The following is a 22,524-nucleotide window of genomic DNA, read 5'->3' as shown; positions in this document are numbered from 1 at the left end:
AGGTTAAACATTTACATTAAAAATAAAAATTACAATAAAATAAAATGCATTTTAACATACTTCACTGGAAAGATTGCTCTTTACTCTTCTTCTGGAAATGTGTTATTTTTCCAATGAATAATTCGTCGAGGGTAATTTCAAAATTTGAACAAGGGAATTATATATTTTATTTTTTGTGTACTGAAAGTATTCTAGCGAAATGTGTGAAGCAAGGAGAGTGAAGTTAAACTCTGGAGAGAGGCAGATGGCTTTAAATAAAAATGAGGATTGATTTGCTAATAAGAGAGAACGGCAGAGAGAGTAGAATTTTGGGAGTAAAGAAAACACTATTTGAGGACACAGGAGTGATGGCATATAAAATGACAGGAGATGAAGGATGAGATCACAACAGGGGAAGACAGCAATTTCGGAAAAGAACTATTGAAGGTATATGTCGTGTTTATCATGAGAACAAATGATGAGTTGGAGGGAGAGTTCCCAGCAACTGCCGAATTTTTATTATTGTTTTGTGAAACATGTTCATTAACTATGTGGATGTGTTTACCATCAGCTGCAGCTTGAAAGTGAATATTCTTGATACTAAACAACTGATTTGTTGTCACAGCCACAGTGTATTCTGTATAGTAATCACAGCATGGCTACAGATACAAATAAATACTTGATGGAAGTCATAAGGTCAGTTAAGCTATTGGCCTGAAAATAAATGGTCCAAACCCAGATGGCAGAAGAAATTTTAACCACTAGGAGAGGGCTGTCAAGATGTGGAAAGCTGATGACACATATTTCCAGATTGCAAGGTTGTGTGAAGTTGTATATTAGTTTTTCTTTTATTTACTTATATTTACATATTTACTTGTCCTTTGAGCACTTTTCATTATAATATTTGGTGTACCAAAGATGTTTCAGAAATAACTGTGTATCTGATTTTGATTGATTTGACTTTTATTTGCTCTTGTAGAATTACTGTGGGTACAAGTGTCCTTGTAATATAGGATTTGTTAAGAATGTAAAATGTTCAGCATCATTTATTTCTTCAAAGTCTGAACTAATTTAACAGGGACATCTCATTGCTGAAATTGGATCATAATGCTGATGCATATCATTTATTACAGGGCTCACATCAGTTTCATGAAAGACAATTGGCTTTAGAATAAATTATTAGCCACTACAGACAATGTTCTATCTCTGTTGAGAATGTAAGTGAGTGTTGAAAATTAATTCTGGATATCAGTAACTATAAATGCCTTCATCAGTATTGCCCAAGTTGAAATGAATGTTGAAATCGCCATACCCAGTATCTCCTCAGTTTTTGTAGCAATTGTCAATAGCACTCTCTGAAACTACCTGGTGAAGTTAAAAATGTATACTGTATACAGTAAGAACTGCTACCTTGTATGTTACCAAGTAAATAGTACGCAAAAGCATTCAAAGAGCTATTCAGGTGAGTGCTGGGTTAAGAAGATTGACCCAAAACTTGATTCCTCCTTTGTGCATGTAGCCCCTCCCTCTATCCTGATTTTGTCATTGCAATGATGTTACAGTAGCTTACATCTATCTGGGAACATCAGTCCAATTTCTGTGACTTTTGTATAACACTTTGTTATGCATAACACATTTTTATAGAAACACCTTTAGATTTTTAAGTTTCCTATAGTGATTTGATATTTGTTATTTAAAAAGTTTTTCATAATAAATCCCAGTTGTTCTTTGATTGTCACTCTTTGTGGTCTCCAAACTTCCACAGGTTTTTGACTAATTGCTGTTATTGTGCATATTGTCATTCAGTATTTGTTCTGTCAGAAACATTTACTCTAAAAAGAACACAGAGAAATTATTAAACATGAGAAGGACTAGACATACAGCACTTATAAATTTGCTGCATATACTTTTATGTAAATTTTCACAACACAATATTCAAGTGAAATCATCAACATTATTAACATTGTTATCTTTATAACAAATACAGTCTACAGGAAATGGATGTAAGTGACAAATAAATTAATTTAAATAATTAAGCAATTAGTCATTGTTACCTCATGAGGTTTTGTTGAGCTTCTGATGAAAGGGAAAACACATTAATTGCAGCAGAGTCAGTAAATGCAGTTCCGAAGCCCATGATTGATTGATATTTAGTACCTCTGTTAATTTGCAGTGTCAGGGCTGCAAGTAAAATGAAATGTGAGAGAGATTGCCTGGGCAATCACATTAATTTTTCATGGAGATAAAGAGGTAATATTATTAGATGCCTCAGCTAGCTAAAATACTAGTAACCTGAAACTTGTCAGTCCACTCAGCTTGTTCAGTAACAAATGCAGGTAAAAAGAAGGACAAATACAGTATTTCACATTGATGTATGCTTTTATGGCCAATGTTTGTGTACATAAAGTTCTTTTGAGTTCTGAAACACCTCATATTATCAGAATCAATCAACTTTTCAGGCTGTTGGAAGAGTCATTGTTGAGATGGCATCTGAAATAATGAGCTCAAGAAATCTCTTGGTACACTGCAACTGTTCAGCTAGTAAAATGGGAATTTATTTTCCTCATTACTTTTTATTTATTTGTTGTTGAAGGCCTCAAATTGTTTGTTTTATATTGTCTGTTATTTTGCTTTTTATCAAAGACTAAGATTATACAAATGAACCTATAATTTTTGGTTACAGTTTGTTCTCTGTATAACAGATGTTCCTCATCCTGGTGCACGAGTCTTTTATCTCACGTTATTCATCCCTTGCCACTGTTCCTGTGTAATTTTACATTCGTTTCATGAGTAAGGTGAGCCTAAAGAGCTGAAGGACTATGTTTAAAAAGCGTTAAATTGTTCTTCAATTAACTTTTTCCAAGTATTGTTTCCCATAAGTTCTCTCTAACACTGTGATCAGTTCATTGCTTACATTTAAATTATACTTCTTTTATTTAATACTGTGAACTCAACTGTTTGACATGTTCCAATGCCAACATACGACTGTTGTGCCCAGATAAATCATTTACTTTCATTATTTTATCCATGTTGCGTCTTGTGAACTCAGCAGCTACTATTGATTGTTGGTGAATATTGTAATCAGCCAAAAATACTTTTACAATGCTTTATTTCACTGCCATAATCAATTCTGGGCTACCATGGCCATCCTTTGATGGCCAAAATTTCCAGTTATATTGACACTTTTGTTAGCAGCATATGGTCTACTCCTACGCTGCACAAGAACATTTTATGTTCTTTTATGAATCAAGAATATTATCACCATACATTGTGAAACCTTAAGGACTGTATATTTCAGTTTAGTATACCCTCTCTTGCCTCATGGAATAGTACTGTGGGGTAGGACTTGCCACACTAATATGAAAAAGTTTTCATAGTGCAGCAGAGGGCCTTGAGAATCATAGCCAAAATAAAACAACGAACATCTTGCAAAAGGCTATTCACTAGATTCAGTAATCTCACAGTTTACACCATATGTATGCTATAAACCATTATGGCAGTGATAAAAGAGACTAAGGTCGCAAATATGACAATGAAAAATAATCAGTTATTGATAATATGATGTAAATGGAAAGACAAAAAAAATCTACTCACCAAGCAGTGGCAGGGGAACACACACACACACACACACACACATACACAAAAGGATTTAACTTTCACAAGTTTTTGGTGCCAGTGGCTCCTTCTCATGGTGACAGAGTTGAAGGGAAGGAAGAGGGGCATATAGTTCAGAAAAGTCACCCAGAACCCTGGGTCAGGGGAGACTTATCAGACAGGATGAGAAGGAAAGACTGATTGTTGGGGACTGAGCCAGATGAGATCTGAAAATCTGAGAGTTTAAGGGTGGAAGACAGGATAGTATGCAAGACAGGTTTACTACTAAAGCATCATGTGCAAGTTAATAAGGGTGAAAATCTGTATGCATTGTATGTAACAGAGTTGGGAGAGGAGACAGCAAAAATTAGACAAGTCAGAGAATAAAAGATGTAGCAAACTGAAATAGGGTGAAGAAAGGAGTAGTTCCTGTGAATAAATGCTGAGGCGGAAGGAATTAACATAAATTAAGGCCATGTGGGTGGCGAGAACCAAGGACATGTTGTAGTGCTAGTTCCCACCTGCAGAGTTCTGAAAAACTGGTATCTAGAGGAGGAATCCAGATGGGGCATGTGGGCGAGGTCATGACTATCATGTTGCACAGCATACTCTGCAATAGGATAGTGTGTGTTGCCTGTATACACCCTCTGCCTATGCCCATTAATCCTGACTGAAAACTGGGTGGTAGTCATGCTAATTTAAAAGGCTGAAGTGTGTTTACATAACAGCTGGTATATAACAAGTGTCATTTCACCAGTGGCTCTCCCTTTGATAGTATATGTTTTTCCAGCTACAGGGCTAGAATAGGTGGTGGTAGGAGGGTGCATAGGGCAAGTCTGGCACCAGGGACAATCACAGGAGTAGGTGCTATAGGGTAGGGAGCTGGACGCAGAAATAGCATGGGGTCTGACAAGAATATTGTGGAGATTGGGAGGGTGATGAACAGCTATTCTAGGTGTGGTGGGCAAACAGAATGGATCTCAGACAGAATGGATCTCATTTCAGAGCATGATTTTAGAAAGTTATGGCCTCGTTGAAGTTGCTGATTGATACATTTGAGATCAGGATAATACTGGCTGACAAGTGGTGTGCTCCAAAGCTATCACCCAGTATTATCCTGGCCTTTAAGCAGTAAGACAGAAGACTTTCTCTGTTGGTGCTGCACATTTTAGCAATTTTGAAGAAGATAAACTCATCCTGCAGTGTTCTTCTTCAGCACACCAGTGTAGAAGTGTGCACAGAAGCAGCTAAGCAAAAAATCTGTGCAATATGCACATTTATTTATATATAAAAGACAACTTCAGAATTCTCCTTTATGTCAGACCATGTATACAAGATTCATGTACCTATCTGAAGTTCTAGAGTCACATGTTTACTGCTCATGTTGATTCTGCATAATCTCTCACTTATAGTATCAATACCCATTTTTATTGTGATATATTGTGAAATTTCAAACATTCATGAGTGCCATGATAAACTATTACTGTTATCATCAATTATAGGCTTAAACGTAATTGTGTGCTTTTAAAATTTTTGAGAACAGTGGGCCTATCCTTGTTCAAAAGAATCATTCTCTAATTTGATTGTATAATTACATGAGTAATAGATTTTTTTGAGAATTTTTGCATACTCACAAAACTATACTTTTGTAATTACCAGTGTGAATGTTTTGGATACATAAACCAGCAGCATTTTTTTTTTTTTGTGTGTGGTTCACAGCTGCTACCAAATAATACATTACCCTGAAGTTTATTCTATATCAATGCAAATAAATGTGCATTTTTGAGAATTTTCTGAAGCTACCACTGTCCTTCACATAATTTATGAGTAATCTGTAGTAAATCAGTATTTGTGATTTCGTTACTGTAGCAGATATAGTAACAAACATATTGTGTAACATCTAGTTTCTCCTTAAAGAGTAATAGCCCCATACCACAGGTTTTTGTGTTGCCATAACAGAAATCTCATTTTATATATTTGCTTTAATCCTTATAAGTAATTGTTAACCTTTTAGCTCAACAGATTAAAAGATAATCAGTAGGCTTAATTTCAAGTTATTTGTTCACTGGCCCATAATACTCTGCAACAGCCAAAGTGCAGCCCCACTGTGCATGCTGTTTTCGAATACAGGATGAGTTGATTGATGTTCATAAGCAGCTGGAAACTACCCTGACTACTGTCTAATGATTGGCATCTGGTGTGAATTGCTGTGTTAGAAGAGCTTCTGAGAGTCGTGTACCTGTGATACCAGAACCAGGGGAACCTCAAGTACTGTTCTCTCCTCTAGATTCTGTCTCCTCTGCAGAAGGTACAGGATCTGTTACTACTCGTCCACTTGACTGTGAGTGGCATGTCAGTGGTAGATCAAGGCATCCTGTACAGGATGGACAGAGACCAGGGAGAACTCAGGGTGTTGCACTGATTCCCCTAACCCTCAAGTTTGAGGTGCTACCTTTCACTGAAACTGAAAACTGAACTAGTGGTATTCACTTCACCTGTATTTTTGGGGAAACCTGTTTTGTCCAGTGTCAAGAGGAGGCAAACACAAAAGGGTAGGGTTTTACTAATCATTGGCAGTTCAAACACATGGTGAATGATAGTACCCTTTACGGAAATGGCAACAAGGGCCAGGTGCACTCATTGTGTGTGCCTGGAAGCCTCATTCATGTTGAAGAGGCTATTCCAGCAGCCATAGAGGGAACAGGGTCAAACCAACTGCAGATTGGTGGTGCACAGTAGCACAAATGATGCCTGTTGTCTGGGCTCCGGGGTCACATTTGGGTCATTCTAGCGACTGGCTGAGAAGGTTGAGAAGACCAGCATTGTGCATGGAGTTTCAATGAAGCTTGCAGTTTATGGCATTGACCCCAGAACTGGTCATAGCCCTTTGGTTCTGAATTGAGTGGAAGGGCTGTAGCAGAAACTTCAGAGGTTCTGTGACAAGCTAAGCTGCAACTTCCTCGACTTGCACCGTAGTGTTGAGAAATGTACGGTCCCCCTAAATGGGTCAGGTGTGCACTACAAGGCAGATGCTACTACTCAGGTAGCTGATGATGTGTTGGCCACACACAGCAGTTTTTTAAATTAGGCTACTCTCCATCCAACCCAGGTAACAATAGCTGTAGGAAACCCAGAAGTATCAGTGTAGTATCAAAAGAAATGCCTCCCACAGATTAGAGTATTAAAATCCTAATGATTAACTGTTGAAGCATTCACAACAAGAAATCCTAAAAAGCACTGGAGCTCACATAACGCTAGGTACAGAAAGCTGGTTGAAACCTGAAACTGATAGCAGAGGATGTGGGGAAAAATTTGAGTGTATATCAAAAGAATAGGCAAATGGGAAATGAAGGTGGTGAATTTGTCACAGTAGAAAAGAAACTGAAATATACCGAGATAAAAACTGAAACTGCATGTGAGATTGTTTGGGCAAGACTACGTATCAAGGGAGGGCATAAAAAAATAACTGGATCCTTCTATTGACCATCAGACTCATCTGCTGATGTGACCGATAACTTCAGAGAAAATGTCTGTTCACTTGTATGTGAGTTCCTCAGTCATAGGGTAATCATCAATGGAGACTTTAATCACCCAACAATTGATTGGGAAAATTACAGTTTTGTTAGTGGTGTACATTGTGATAAACATTACTAAGTGCCTTCTCTGAAAACTATTTAGAAAGAACAGTTAGGAACCCCACTCGTGATGAGAATATATTGGATCTCATCATGACATAAAGACCTGATATCTTTGAGGATGACCACATTTAAACTGGCACCAATGGCCATGACATGGTTGTGGCAAAAATGGTTCCCAAATTGCAAAAGACAGCTAAAACAAACAGAAAGATACATATTCCAATAAACTAGATAAAAAATCAGTAGTGTCATATCTCAATGAGGAAATCGTTCAGCACAGGACACTAGCATGATGAGGAACTATAGCTCAAGTTTAAAAGAATAGTTGAGCATTTACTGGATAGATATGTATCCAATAGAACAGTTTATAATGGGAGGGACCCTCCATGGTATACAGTCACTGTAAAGAAACTTCTAAAGAAAGGACATAACTGCATAAAATCTGTAAAACAAAGCGGAGAGCTATAGGTTGATAGATACTAAATAAAATGTGTTTTGCTGTGAAGACAGCAATGAACGATGCCTTCAATGACTCCCATAGCAGAATATTGTCAAATGATATTTCACAAATCCCAAAAAAATTCTGGTCATATGCAAAGGTTGTTAGTGGCACCAAAGTTAGTGTCCAGCCCTAGTGAAAGAAACAGGAACTTAAACTGAGGGTAGCAAAGCAAAAGCTGAAATGCTTAATTCTACAGGGTGTTCCAAAATGAATATACGGGTTTTAAGACTTTGTAGCACATATTACATTCGCCTCACAATTACAAATAATGCACCAAATGAAAGAGAAACACAAACAGTTTCTCTTACAATTATTCACTGTGGACACTGATCACACATCGAGTCAATAGGGGAGTTGTTCTGAAACCTTGATCAATGTGTCACGAGTAACTGTTGCAATAACGGTGTTTCTACAGTCAGATAGATCAGCAAAATTGGAGGGACATACACATGATCACGTCAGATCGTGTGTGAACGTGGCTGTTGTGCATAAAATGCCGTGTCAACTGGACCCTTGCGCCCAATGCACCGGTTGGATACAACGTCATTTAGCCAGTCACATACTGAGTTATGCCAGTGAGGCAGAGCACCATCTTCCTCCCAAATAAAGATGTGTTGTTCAGCTTCTTCTCATTGAAGCACGGGCCATAGCTGTAGCACATCAAGATAAGAAACATCAGTTACAGTTGATTCACTGGAAAAGAAAGGTCCATAAACTTTCCGCATTGATATTTCTTGGGGCTAAGTCCGAAAGACTCGCACCCGTTCAACATGATTTTCAGTCACTCTTTGTCATTCCATACTCTTCCCATTGCATGCACGTATACGAACAAAACTGAGTTGCTCTTTCATTTGGTGTATTATTTACAATTGTAAGTTGAACTTAATAAATGCTACAATACCTTAAAACTGGTATGTTCTTTTTGAAACACCTTGTATTTTCAAATGTTCCTTTACAAAGGAAAACCCTGGAGAATTGCCCCAATTTAATTCTTGTAGCAGTGAAAAGATGAATGAAATAAGTCTTAGTGTCAGTTGTGTTGAGAAATAGCTGAGATCTTTAAAACTGAACAAAGCTCCTTGGACAATGAAATCCCTGTCAGATTCTATACTGAATCTGCAATGGAGTTAGCCCCTCTTCTAACTATAAAGTATTGCAGATTCCTTGAACAAAAAACTGTGCCCAGTTCTTGGAAAAAGGCACAGGTCACACCCATCTACATAGGGGATAGTATCAGTGACCCACAAAACTACCATCCAATGTCCTTGACATCAATTTATTGTAGAATCTTACAACATAACCTGAACTCAAACATAATGAGATATGTTGAACAGAATGACCTCTTCAATGCCAACCAGCATGGATTTTGGAAACATCAATCATGTGGAACCCAACTTGCACTTTTCTCACATGACATTCTGAAAGCTTTCGAACAAAGCAATCAGGTAGATATTATATTTCTTGATTTCCGAATGAAATTTTTGACTGGATTGAGAACTTTTTGCTAGAGAGTATGCAGCTTCTTATCTTGGATGGAGAGTCATCGTGAGATGTAGAAGTAATTTTTGGTGTGCCCCAGGGAAGTGTGTTGGGAACCTCGCTGTTCATGTTGTATACAAATGACCTTGCAGACAATATTAATACTAACCTCAAAATTTTTGCAGATGATGTAGTTATCTATGATGAAGTACTATCTGAAAGAAGCTGTACAAATATTCTTCCAGTTCTTGGTAAGATTTCAAAGTGGTGCAAAGACTGGCAACTTGCTTTAAATGTTCACAAACATAAAACTGTGCTCTTCACAAAATGAAAAAAACATAGTATCCCACGACTATAATATCAATGAACAACTGCTGGAATCAGCCAACTCATACAAATACCTGGGTGTAACACTTTTTAGGGATGTGAAATGGAATAGTTACATAAGCTCAGTTGAGGGTAAAGCATGTGGTAGACTTCATTTCACTGGTAGAATATTAGGGAAGTGCAATCAGTCTACAAAGGAGGTTCTACAAAGGAGGCTGCTTACAAATCAGTCGTTCAACTGCTCCTAAAATATTGCTCAGGGGTGTGGACCTGTACCAGTTAGGAGTAACAGAGGATATGAAATGTATGCAGAGAAAGGCAACATGAATGGTCACAAGTTTGTTTGATCTGTGGGAGAGAGTCACAGAGATACTAAAGGAACTGAACTGGAAGACTCTTGAAGATAGATGTCAACTATTCTGAGAAATTCTATTAATAAAGTTTCAAGAACCAGTTTTAAATGATGATTCCAGGAAAATACTACAACCCCCAATGTATTATTCACTTTAGGATCATGAGGATGGGATTAGAATAATTACTGCACACACAGAGGCATTCAAATGATCATTCTTCCCATGCTCCATATGTGAACATAATGGGAAGAAACCCTAGTAACAGGTACAATGGAATGTACCCACTCCCATACAGCTCCTGGTGGTTTGCAGAGTATAGATGTAGATGTAATATGATGTCAGCTATTATATGATTATTCTCAGCCAAGTAACTGATGCACCCTTAATAGTGCAGTTTCTCAAGGAGCATAAAATAAAGGCAACATATCTAAGTGCCTCGGTTGATTTAAAACTACTTGTCACCTACCTCATATCATGTAAAGTGCTCTCTTCCAGTGTTCTGGTTCTGAAATTTTCCTCTCATTATTATCAGCTAATAAGATGAGCTTCTTGGTCTCCTTAGCTCTTTTCTACAAAGTCTTGAGTTTTTTGCCTTGTTAATGATTAATTCATTCATCAAGTTCTGTAGACCCCACTAAGAAGGTGAAGTTTTAAGGATGTGGAATGAGTCACAGTATATATTTGCATAGTGGAAAATGCATTAGAAACTCCACTGACACATAATTAAGGTTAAAAATTTGTAAACAAAGTTAAATTCAACATAGAAAAATCAGTAGGATGTCCACTTACTTTGGGAAGCTGATATTACCTTAGCTGTATTTAATTACTATTATTTATTTCCCATTGCTTATTTATAAGTTCCACAAATGTTTTTTTATAAAAGAACAACATTTAACTGCATGTTGCAAGAATAAAGGCCTATTCATTATATACATTGTTAACTGGCATTCAATTAACACCAGTCTTCAGTCCTTCAATAGAGATAACCAGATAATTTGCAAGGATAACATTCCTTTAGATTTTCGAAAATCTTTGTGTGAATTTGCTACCAAGTTGTTATTGCTATTGCTCTTATGGTATCCAGTCAAAATATTTGTTTTGATGCAGTTTTCCATGCTAGTCTATCCAGTGCAAACCTCTTCATCTCTGTATAACTACTGCAAACTACATCTATATGAACCTGCTTACTATTGTGAAGTTTTGGTCTCCCACTACAGTTTTTACACCGCAGACTTTCTTCCATAACCACTTTTATGTTTCCTCATAGCCTCAGAATGTGTTGTATCAACTGATCCGATCCCTCTTTTAATAAAGTTGTGCCATAAATTTCTTTTATTTCCAGTTCGATTCCTTACCTCTTTGAAAGTTAATGAATGTAGCCATTTAACCTTCAAAATTCTTCTGTAGATTCATTTTTCAAAAGCTTCAATTCTGTTCTTGCCTGAAATGCTTATTGTTCATTGTCACTTGGTACAAGGCTATAAACCAGAAATGCTAAAAATTTAGGTTTGGCCACTTTCATTGTAATACTTATAGCCAGCTTTAGGGCCAGAGAAATCATTCAATTAACACAATTTACATTTTTCATCCTCTGATCCCATATGGACTAATATTTTAAGATAGTTCCCCCCTTAGGAAAACGTATTTATTGTTCAAAATAAAGCAATAAGAATATCTCATAAGGAAGCAATTAGAGTTATGGGTGGCATTAAATTTTAATGACAATGAATTTTTCAATTTCTTAAACAAGTTGTATTTTTGAAACAGTTTGTTGATGGTACACATAGTGTCTGACTAAGTAAATCTAATGTATCTGTATTTGGTTGTTGATTAGTAAGTGCAATGTTTACTGTGACTTTGACAAAAAAATTCACTGCAATTGTTGGCCAATGATTTCAGTGCGTTATTTTTACCCCCAGGTGTTGTGTGAGAAATCAGTTTCATTTGCCTTGCTGTTTATAAATGTTTCTAAATAGTTTGGCTTTATTCTGAGATGGTCATACATTTTTTGTCTGTAGCTCATATGTATACCTTTTTGAGTAACACAACAGATGATTTTACAATGCTTGTGGTAATAAAGGATTACTCCTTGGTTACAAATTTCCACTGAAATATGTAGAGGTTTCTCTTCTTGGCACAATATACTTTAAATCCTGTTATTATGTATCTCTTGTCCCTGTTTCTGTTTAATTCTACCCCTATATTTTTCAGGGAAGACAAGATGCTAATTGCAGAAGAAATTTAAAAAGAGTGAATTGTTCTATGCATTTCTTGTTCTATGCATTTCTTCTCATTGCTCTTTCTTCATATTTTCTCACATAATTATGAGTGGATGTTTCTTTTTCTTCTACTTTGGTATGGGCCAGCTAAGGACCATGATATTCAACTTTTCAGCCTGGAAAGGGGCTTGATGTTTACCCAGTAATGCCACATTCTCTGGCTATGTTTCTCTTTTTTCTGCTTTGTCCACAGGGTGCCAGTCTTTCTACAGAGTGATCTGTCCTGAAACCTCTTTTCTTTTACTATCCTTCTGAGAAGCACTCAGTTTCTAATGTCACTTTCAGTTACGTTCAGTTCCTGGATGTCTTTCTTGACTTCTGTCTGCCATGGTGTCACAGTCTTCCTGCTCTTCCAGTGGTTGAGAAGTCGGTTGGTTAGTCTTGTTTAGCCCATCTTTGTGATATGTCCATAGAAAGTGAAGCATCAGTTCCTGGCTACATCTGTAATTTTCTCGATTGATTGTATAGCTTTTGGTTTGATTGTCTTCTGTACTCACCATCTGTTTTGACCGGTTCCAGAATTTTTCTCAGGATCTTTCTCTCCTGAATCTCTAGGGTCTTTGTTGTATTTCTGTACAGTAAAATTCTTTTGTGATGATGGGTTCTACTTTCCATCACATTATATATCCAACATTTGTTCATACTGATTATATGTCATTTTTACATCTAAGTAATAAGATGTTTTGGGATGGCTGTACACTACTGCCTTTCATTCATACATTTACTCATCATATTCCATAGACGCAACCAAGAAGACGAACCTTCAGCAATGTTGAATTAATCAAGGTATACAAATGAAAGAGAAGGATATCATAGAAATGCAATCCTTACACTGAATTAACAATTAACTATACTGATAAAGCCACCAAAATTTAATGAAGTAAATTAGCAAGAAAGCTGCTAACTTAGAAGAAAAGTTGCTCTTTCCATCTTGAATCCCCATTAAATCACAAGAAATTTTACTGTGAGAAATATTCCAACTCTTTAAGTCAATAACTCTGTGTCCTCAGTCACTAGGCCCACTGTCAGACAGAAAATCAATATTAAAGTTTCAACAAACACTGAATCTTTAGTTAAGTCTGCATGATCTTAATAATCTTCATGCCTATAGCATGGTTCAGATTCCTTATGATAGCTTAGGTCTAGCAGTAATCACCTGGGTAAACCCTAGGAATAAAACAGCATATTAAAAACATTCAGTCTGAGAGAAACATTGCTTATGGATACAGTACCTTGTGGCACATGATGCTAGATCATATAGAACTGATAAAGAATTTTCTACTTGTATGTACTTACAGGAGGCATTCTTTCTTGCAGAAAATGAACCAATGCTCTTCTTGAACCGAAGCCCATCTTTCGTTGAAGTGTACAGTAAATACTGTCCAGAAGGAAAGTGTGTTACTGTTTCAAATTCATCACAGTATGTGGAATTGCAGACACATACAATGCTGTCATATCCAAAACTTTTGGGAATGCATTGTGAGTCAGCATTAATTGCAACTGGAATGGTAACAATTGTAAAATAAAATTAATACAGTCATTTGAGATTAAATAATAACAGCATTAGATAAGAAGCACCTCAAAAATCACTTTGAACCAACTGCGCATTTGAAAATGTGTGTGAGCTTAGATTCAAATAGATAAAGAAATAAAAGAATGAGTCTTATGATACAAACAAAAAAAAAAAAAAAATTATGGAATGGAAACATTCATCTACTCCATAAAAAAGGGTCCCCAACAACTACAGAGGCATTTCACACCTAGACATAATGTACAAGATATCCTCTAAAGTCTTACTAAGCACAGCAGAACTGAAACTAGCCCATCAACTTGGAGAATATCAAGCAGGTTTCAGAAAAGAAGGGTCCCACTCAGAACAAATACTAAACCTCAAACCTCAGGGTCTATTAAAAGTCGCAAGTAAAAAATCATGACTTTCAAAAAGCATATGACTGAATAGATCAAGAATCCCTCATTAGTATATTAAAGGAACTACACCCAGACAACAAAACCATAAACCTAAGCAGAGAATCCCTACCAAATCATACTCTAAAGTTGAGTTCATGGGAGAACCATCTGATACTTTTGGGGACAAACACTGATGTATGGCAAGGAGATGGACTCTCACCACTGCTATTTAATTGTGCTGTACAAAATTTTGTCAGAGAATGGAATCCAAAGACTCATAATGGAATCAAACTAGAAACAAAAACAAAATGTATCAAAGTCAGCTGTCTTAACATTTGCTAATGAAATAGCCCTACTAGCCAAAACCAGGGAAGAAGCAAAAGAACAGACCCTTGAACTACAAAACAGGCAGAAAAAAATAGGTCTCAAAACTGCCTTTGGAAAGAGCAAAATAATGATACACAAAAGAAACGCAACAAAACATTTTAAAGTGACAGAGTAAAAAATAGAAACTGTCGAAGTTTCAAATAGCTAGAGAATGGGTAGATGGAATGTCCTCAAGAAAAGGTAATGGAACCTGGAAGAAATAAAGCTCAACTGGTCTTCCAACTCACCAAAAATACGGAACAGAAAGTCCTGCCATGGTACACAAAAATAAGGCACTAAAATACGGTAATCAAACCAGAAACTCTATACGCAGTTGAAACACTGTCCATCACCAATCTGATTCTGTTGAATGGCTGGAGGTCAAAGAAAGGAAGGTATTAAAAAAATTGTAGCCCCCCCCCCCCCCCACCCAAAAAAAAAATAAAATAATGGACTGAAAAAGCCAAAGAATACTAAAAACTGATTGATTTAATTACAGACATGAGTAGTTCCTATTCTGACCCACTCACAATGATGCATTTGGGACATATACATGAATAAGGAAAGGAAACAAGATGAGAAAGAGATAGGAAGGAAATAATGACTTCCTGCGGCACATGGCACTGCAGCAATGCAACAGCGAGTATTGCAAATTTGTGCCAGAGTGGGACTCGGACCCAGATGCTCTGCTTCTCTTGAATAGTTGCCTGAAAGTTTCATTCAGATGCACAACCACTGTCCAAACTCCTACATCAGAAATGTGTGACTATGAGGTTAATGAGTTGGGGTTGTTGTGGTGTGGTGAGGAAGTTGGGGATGTAGGTCTGACAGAAAGTGTGTCTTGATAGTTAAGGTGGTTAAGGCACCTCTTATAGAGAAGTGACTGTCAGTGTTCTATGTCTCTCAGAACACTCGTTAAATGCAGATCAAGTTGCTTCATTTTGACATGATGCTACCCACATGAAAATTACTTCTGTAGAAGAAATCACAATAATTTTTATTAAAAGTGGACTGAAATTCAAAACTATTGAAAGGCTCCAGCACTTAAATACAGAAAGACACTTCAAGGCAACTGTTGTAGAAATCATAGGTGCAAATACAGCTTTTGTATGTACCTAACACTCTCCAAATGGAAGCTTTTAAGTCATTTCTCAATAAACTTGAAACATTACTAAATAGGATACATATAGGCAAAAAATCCACAGTAATGTGCTGATTTTCTTGGAACAAACAAGAGATAGCAACTATTGCTAATCCTAGCAGATACTTTTGATTTAAAACAAACAATAACAACCCCAACAAGAAATACAAAAACTACTGCTACTACTCTGGACCATGTATTTGTAAGCACAACCTGTACTGCTAAATGCATAAATACAAATTTTAGTGATCATGAAGCCCAAAAGGTAACCATCTTAGGGTAATTACTGCCACAACAAAACCATAAAAGAACTTGGGCTAACAGAAGGCACAACACACAGAGTGTTGAACCATTTAGTCACTTATTATGACGAGAAAGGTGGGAACAAGATGACGTTGTTCTCAGGTATGCAGCTGGATAACGTAGTCATAGTGCCACAATATTTCAATGGACCAACTGGCTGTCATCTTCAGGTAACTATGCTGATGCACAATCTCACTGAAACTTAGTTTCCAACTGAATGTACAGCTCCTTTATATATCATGGTTGCTACCCAAACACATACGTGCAGCAGCACTGCTGCCCTGAAGCACAAGTGAACTAATAGCACATGGATGGAAGAAATAGGCAAAATTATATATTGATAGCAGAACACTAACGAAAGGAATCCACTTGTTGAAATGAAGACCATTGTTGTTCAATATTAGACAAAATCAGATTCCACGTCTTACTTAAAAAGAAGCCATTATCCCCTTTACAAATCTTGTTGGATAATCAAATTTCAGTAGTTTCCTTTAGAACACATTCCCAGTAACTGGAAGCAGGAGCAATCACTTGCACCTCCTTATATAACATTTTATGTCCCTTATTGAGACAATGTTCTCTGGTTGAAGCAAAAGTGTAACAATGGTGTTCTACATTTTGGTTCTGAATAGTATGGATAGTTTGCCCAGCTATAAGCCATCCAACAATGACAAGGAATTTTGTATACTCCAAGTTTCCTCAGGCCCAAATCATCCTACGCTGATCCAAGAAGGGCTCAAATCTCAGCTGGTGGCATACACTTTTCAGGTTATAACCTCTTAAAATTCCTAAAAATCTTTGGGAATACATTCCCACCAAGAGGTAAAAAAGCAACAGATTTACAAGTATCTCTGGTGGTTACCCATGCAGTCTGGACTGAAGAGCATGACATATTTCTTGTTGTGTATAACCATTGTTCTCGAAAATAATTTTAAGATGGTCCAATTCCCGTATCAAATTATCTGCATTGGAAATGACATAGGCTCTCTTCACCAACATTCACAAGATCCCCCTGCATTAGTGTGGTGGATGACAGCTTGCTGCATGAAGATAGTGATCAGTATGCAAAGGCTATGTTATACACCATGCCCCGAAGTCTCATTCTCATTTTCTGTGAACCATAACATCAAGAACAGAAAGTTTACCATTGTAAATTTGATACTATGACAGAGAGAGTTACAATTATTTAAAAAATGATTCAATGTATCAGTTCCATGAGGCCAAACCATGAAAGTATCATCAAAGTATATCCAAAAACAGGTAAGTTTAAGAAATGGTCAAAGTATTCCATAAAAGAAATTGGTGACAATGGGGGAAGGGGGTTTCCCATACCAACTCTATCAGTTTGCTGAAAATATGTGTCATTAAATAAGAAATACATCAAATATCAGCACATGGGAACACCACTTAGTTGTTTCACCATCAAGTTTCTCACCAATTAACAATAGAGACTCTTCCAGAGGAATGTGCAAAAAAAGTGACTCAAGATCAAAACTAACTAGCAAGTCTGAAGGACCAAAGCATGAAGGTTTCAACTGTTGGATAAATTCCACTGAATCAGAGATGTGATGTTCAAATTTTCCAGTCTGGCGATTGAGAACAGAGAAGGAAAGCTGCTGAGTGTACTTTTGTTTTTTTCTGAGATGTCATAGTGAAGGTATTATTTCTAAATGTGCTAGAATTGCCCATTACATTGATATGAAAATGGCTAATAAGATTAAAAAGCAAGTCAAATTTGCTCTAGTATATGAACACATTTGTTTTATTTGTAGATAATTGGTTTTTATAACCAAAGATTTGTATTTAGTGATTTCATCTCAGCTGTTGGCTTCATTCTGGGAATGGGCATTTTCAAACTCAGCACAGAGGAACGGTGTCAGGAAAGGATTGTCTAAGTTTTATTGACTTTGTGCTCAATCCATCATATCTGATGATGACAGCCATCAACAGATTGTAATTAATCTTACTAAAAAGGAACTGGATGATGCTATGTTATCAGTCTTAGAAATTGATTTTTGCTCCCACACTGAGAAGTGTCCCTATTATTTATTTAATCTGTGCAGTTGAGCAAGCCTTGTCCTTCTTTCCTGAGGAATTGAGGCAGGAGGACGCTCATAAGCTTCTAACAACACTCCCATGAAGCAACATATCATCTCATGAAAGGGTGGCCATTCAGTCCATGACAGAAGATCAGGATTTACTTATTCTTCCAGTCAACAAAGTTAAGGCCACCATTTTTTTCTCACGTGGAGATTATTTGGTTAAATGGATCTTTTATTGGAGAACTTGGCAAATCAAAGACTACATAAAGATCCTACAGAACAAATACAATGGAAGACTCACTTCTTAAGACGAGCTCCTTTCCTGATGTGCTTAAAAAATTCACCATGCTGTTCCCCCAAGCTTATATGAGTTACATAAGGTTCACAAGCAGGAGACTCCTCTTTGTCCAACTGCAAGCAATCTGGGTGCTCCTATCTATGGTTTGTCCAAACATTTAGCTTTTGATTGATTGATTGATTTCTTTATTAATCCATGTAACTATTTACATTGTGTGGCTTTCGTCAGCAAAATCATATACAATACAATATACCTACAATTATACACATAAAATTTGTATTTACACACATTTTTGAGGTATCTTAAATTAGTTTTATATCATTGTGTAATTTGTGATTTTCTTATAGAACTGTACAATTTTAGATTTCCTCATGTATTAAAATGCAGGCTATTTTAATTACACTACATGTTTTAATTCAGATAGTCCATTACTGCGTAATAACTTTTATTTAATAAAAAAAAAATTTAGTTTTGTTTTGAACTGTCCGATTGTGTCAATATCTTTTATTTTTTGGGGTAATTTATTATATAATTTAACAGCATTGTACAACAAGCTCTGCTGAGTTTTAACTTTATTCTTCCTCTCTAGATGCAGATTGTATTGGTTTCTAGTTTCATAGCTGTGTATTAAAGAATTTTTCATATAGCAGTCAATATTTTTTTTACATACATAACACTTTGAAAAATGTATTCACAGGGGACAGTTAGGATTTCCAGCTTTTGGAAATGTTCAAGGCAGTGAGCCCTACTGCCACTCTTGGTTATTATACGAATTGCTCTTTTCTGTAATTTGAAAACTATTTGAATGTTTTTACTGTTGACTCCCCAAAATATTATTCCATAGGTAATAACAGAGTGGATATAAGAAAAATATACAGATCTGACACATGTAGTATCACAAACTGCAGTCAGAATTCTCAGAGCATAGCATGCTGTAGCGATTCTGCTACTAAGTATTTTAATATGTTCTTCCCACTTGAACTGACTGTCAACATGCATACCAAGAAATTTTGTGTAGTCTACACATTCTATAGTTTCATTGTTTAACTTAAAGTTGTTATAGTGTGGTTTTTTGCAGACATAGAAGTTAACAGCATTTGTTTTTTTAAGATTTAGTGTTAGTTTATTATTGGATGCCGACTCACGTACACTGTTTAGTGTTTGTTTGGCTTTTTCTTTTAGTGCATCTGGTGATTTGTCATTGATTAGAGCATTTGAGTCAACTGCAAACAGTATTCTTTGTCCATGCTTGATGCTCTGTGGGAAGTCGTTTATGTAAATGAGGAATAGTACTGGGCCAAGGACACTACCCTGTGGGACACCTATATTTACATAATTTGGGTCTGAAGTATACTTTACAATATAGTTTGAGCAACTTGAAATATGTGAGATTTCAGTTATCTGTCTTCTATTTTTTAGATATGACTGGAACCATTTGTTCACAAGTCCCCTTATTCCAAGTTCATCTAACTTATTTAACAATATGTTGTGGTCTACTGTGTCAAACGCTTTAGTTAGATCAAGAAATATACCTGTTGTGTAGTTCCCTTTATCTAATTAGTTTAGTTTAGTTTATTGAGCACCCGTTTTATCATGTACAATGATATGGGATTTGTCATATGTTACATACAGAAAAAATATGAATAACAACATATTATGTAAAAACTATCAGTGAATAATCTGAATTAAATATATAGGCAAAACAATTATAGCTTACATGATATAAATCTGTAACAATATAGGACACAAATAAGTTACATATATTCTGTGTATAATGGACAGCAACAAGAAACAATGATTATAACACTCTGTATTGACAGATTAATTAATTTTTGTGTGTACATAAAAGAGTCTACCCCACGACACAAGTTTGTATATGAGTAACTTATAAGATAGGTGAAGGCACGCTATCTTTCTGAAGAATTCATATATTCACTAACACTGTAAAAACTATTACTGATTAACATTATTTTGAGTTCACTTTTAAAACTGCTCAGCTGCTGAATCCTTTTTATTTTTAAGGGAAGAGCACTATAGAGAATTTTTGGGTGGTATATTGCACTCTTGTTGTATTGGGCTTTCTTATGCACTTCTCTGTGAAATTCATTACTCTGTCTTGTATAGTCATGGAACTCACTGTTTAAAGAAGAAAACTGGGGGTGAGACTTCAGAAAGCATATACTTTCATAGATGTAAATGGATGGAAGAGTCATGATTTTATATTCCTTGAAAATTTCCCTACATGGATCTCTAGGTGCAGCTCCTTTTATGATTCTTATCGCTCGTTTTTGAATAATAAAGGAGCCTTTTGCCTGACTTGACACCATATCGCAAAAGACTATGCATAAATGCATAATATGTACACAATACTGTGAATGCTACTAGAATGTGTTTTGTGAGGTGTGCCGTTGCTGATTCTGTGCTTTTCCCTGATCGAAATCCAAACTGGTCAACAGACAGTAAGTTGTATTTATTTAAATAATTCATTAGCCTATCTTTCATAATAGTTTCTAATATTTTTGCAAAGCATGATAGTAGAGAAATTGGCCTATAATTTTCAATTATTCCTGTATCACCTTTTTTGAAGAGAGGTAGTAATTTCGCATATTTTAAATAGTCTGGAAAGTAGCCCTGATTGAAAGATTGATTTATAATATCAACTAAAGGTGGAAGTAGGCTCTTGATACAGTCCTTAATTACAAAAATGTGGACTTCATCCAGACCAGCTGAGTTTTTGTTTCTCAGTTTGCTGACTGCTTTATAGACTTCTTCCTGTGTTGTAGGGAATAACACCATTGAGTGTGATACACCATTATTTGGCTTTTTGACCTGAGGGGCTGTTAGAAAATTTTCCTGTAATTTGATTCCTATGCTACTAAAATAATCATTTATATAGTTTGCCAAATATATTGGGTCTTTTATTAGAGTCCCTTCCTCTTTGATTTTCAAGTTTGACAGATTCATTTTCCTGGTACTAGTTTCCTGCTTCACAATCTTCCATACTGCCTTATTTTTGTTTTCAGCAGAGTGCACTATTTTGGAGTTATGAGCTCTCTTTGCTGCAAGCAATATTTTCCTATATGCTTTCCTATATCTTTTATAAAAGAGTGAGAAAGCGGGATTAGTTTGGCTGTGTTTAATGGAGCTCAGGTACTTTAGTGTTTCAGATGATTTTTTGATTCCTTTTGTGACCCACTTGCTTTTTCCTGCTGTTGATAATGGACATAATACTTTAGGAAATGTTTCTTCAAAATTTAATTTAAACAATGTCATGAAATTTTTGAATTTTTCATTTGCACCTACTTCTGAGTATACTGAGTCCCATGTTTGTCCTGCTACCTGTTTGGCAAACTCATGTCTATTTTTTTTTAGAAAAAATTCGTCTGTAAATATGCATTTTCTTTGTTTCTTCTGGAGCCACTTTTATATTAATGATTTCAGCTGAGTGATCAGTTAATCCTAGCTCTGCTACCACCACCTCACAGTTATCTTTGCCTAAATCTGTTAATACCTGATCAACAGCTGTCTTTGAGTATTTTGTTATTCTGGTTGCACTGTTAACCATTGGAACTAAATTGAAACTTTGAGCAAGACTTTGTAATGAGTCCCATGTAGAATCAGGATTCAGTTTATCAACATATGAGATTGTGGTTCTTTGGAGTGGATATCTTGTTAAGAACATGATTAAGTTTGGAGAAAAAGATATTGAAGTCTCCACCAGGAGATCTGTATATACATAAGATAATCAAATTCCTACACCTGTATTGGTCCCTGATTTCAACTGCTGCCAGTTCAAAATGTTGCTCTTCACTGATTACACATAAATCGCTTCTGGTATTATACTGATAATTTTGTTTTACATAAATACAACACCCTCCACACTTCATAGAAGTCCTACAGTATGCACACGCTACATTATAAGACTGCAAGACTAACTGATTAATTTCAGCCTCACTGCACCAATGCTCAGTGAGACAAACAACTGAGCACTCTGTAGACTCCAGCTCCACTTCTAGCTGTCGGGTCTTATTTGCCAGGGAACATATATTTTGGTGAACAACTGTTAAGTAATTTTTTCCAGCACTATTTGCATTCCCACTTTTTTTCGTTTTAATGTCGTTCTGTTTTGGTTAAACTGCTTCCTTATTGTGATTACACTCACGTTTTTTGTTTGCATATGGTATTCTTGCATAGTCACCCCCTGCAGACCGTATTAGTTTCCCTTATTTTTTATAATTTTACATAAATCCAGGAGCATTTTACTGAAAGTCATTGCACCTAGTCTGTTTAGGTGCAGGCCATCCCTACCCAGACA

The 22,524-nt window shown here is 36.2% G+C and overlaps 1 protein-coding gene across 1 annotated transcript in view; it reads right to left on the bottom strand.

The window, feature by feature from the left end:
- LOC126263743 (lysosomal acid glucosylceramidase-like) overlaps positions 1 to 22,524 on the bottom strand; it is a 212,864-nt gene that overhangs the window by 135,180 nt on the left and 55,160 nt on the right. Inside the window, exons 3-4 of the mRNA XM_049960926.1 lie at positions 13,448 to 13,651; positions 2,034 to 2,160 (exon numbers count right to left, since the gene is read on the bottom strand). Coding sequence (XP_049816883.1) covers positions 2,034 to 2,160; positions 13,448 to 13,651 — 331 coding nt within the window. The remainder of the gene's footprint in view (positions 1 to 2,033; positions 2,161 to 13,447; positions 13,652 to 22,524) is intronic.

The sequence above is a fragment of the Schistocerca nitens genome, chromosome 6 (assembly GCF_023898315.1).
Source record: "Schistocerca nitens isolate TAMUIC-IGC-003100 chromosome 6, iqSchNite1.1, whole genome shotgun sequence".
NCBI lineage: Eukaryota > Metazoa > Arthropoda > Insecta > Orthoptera > Acrididae > Schistocerca > Schistocerca nitens.
This window is presented reverse-complemented; position numbering and strand designations above follow the sequence as displayed.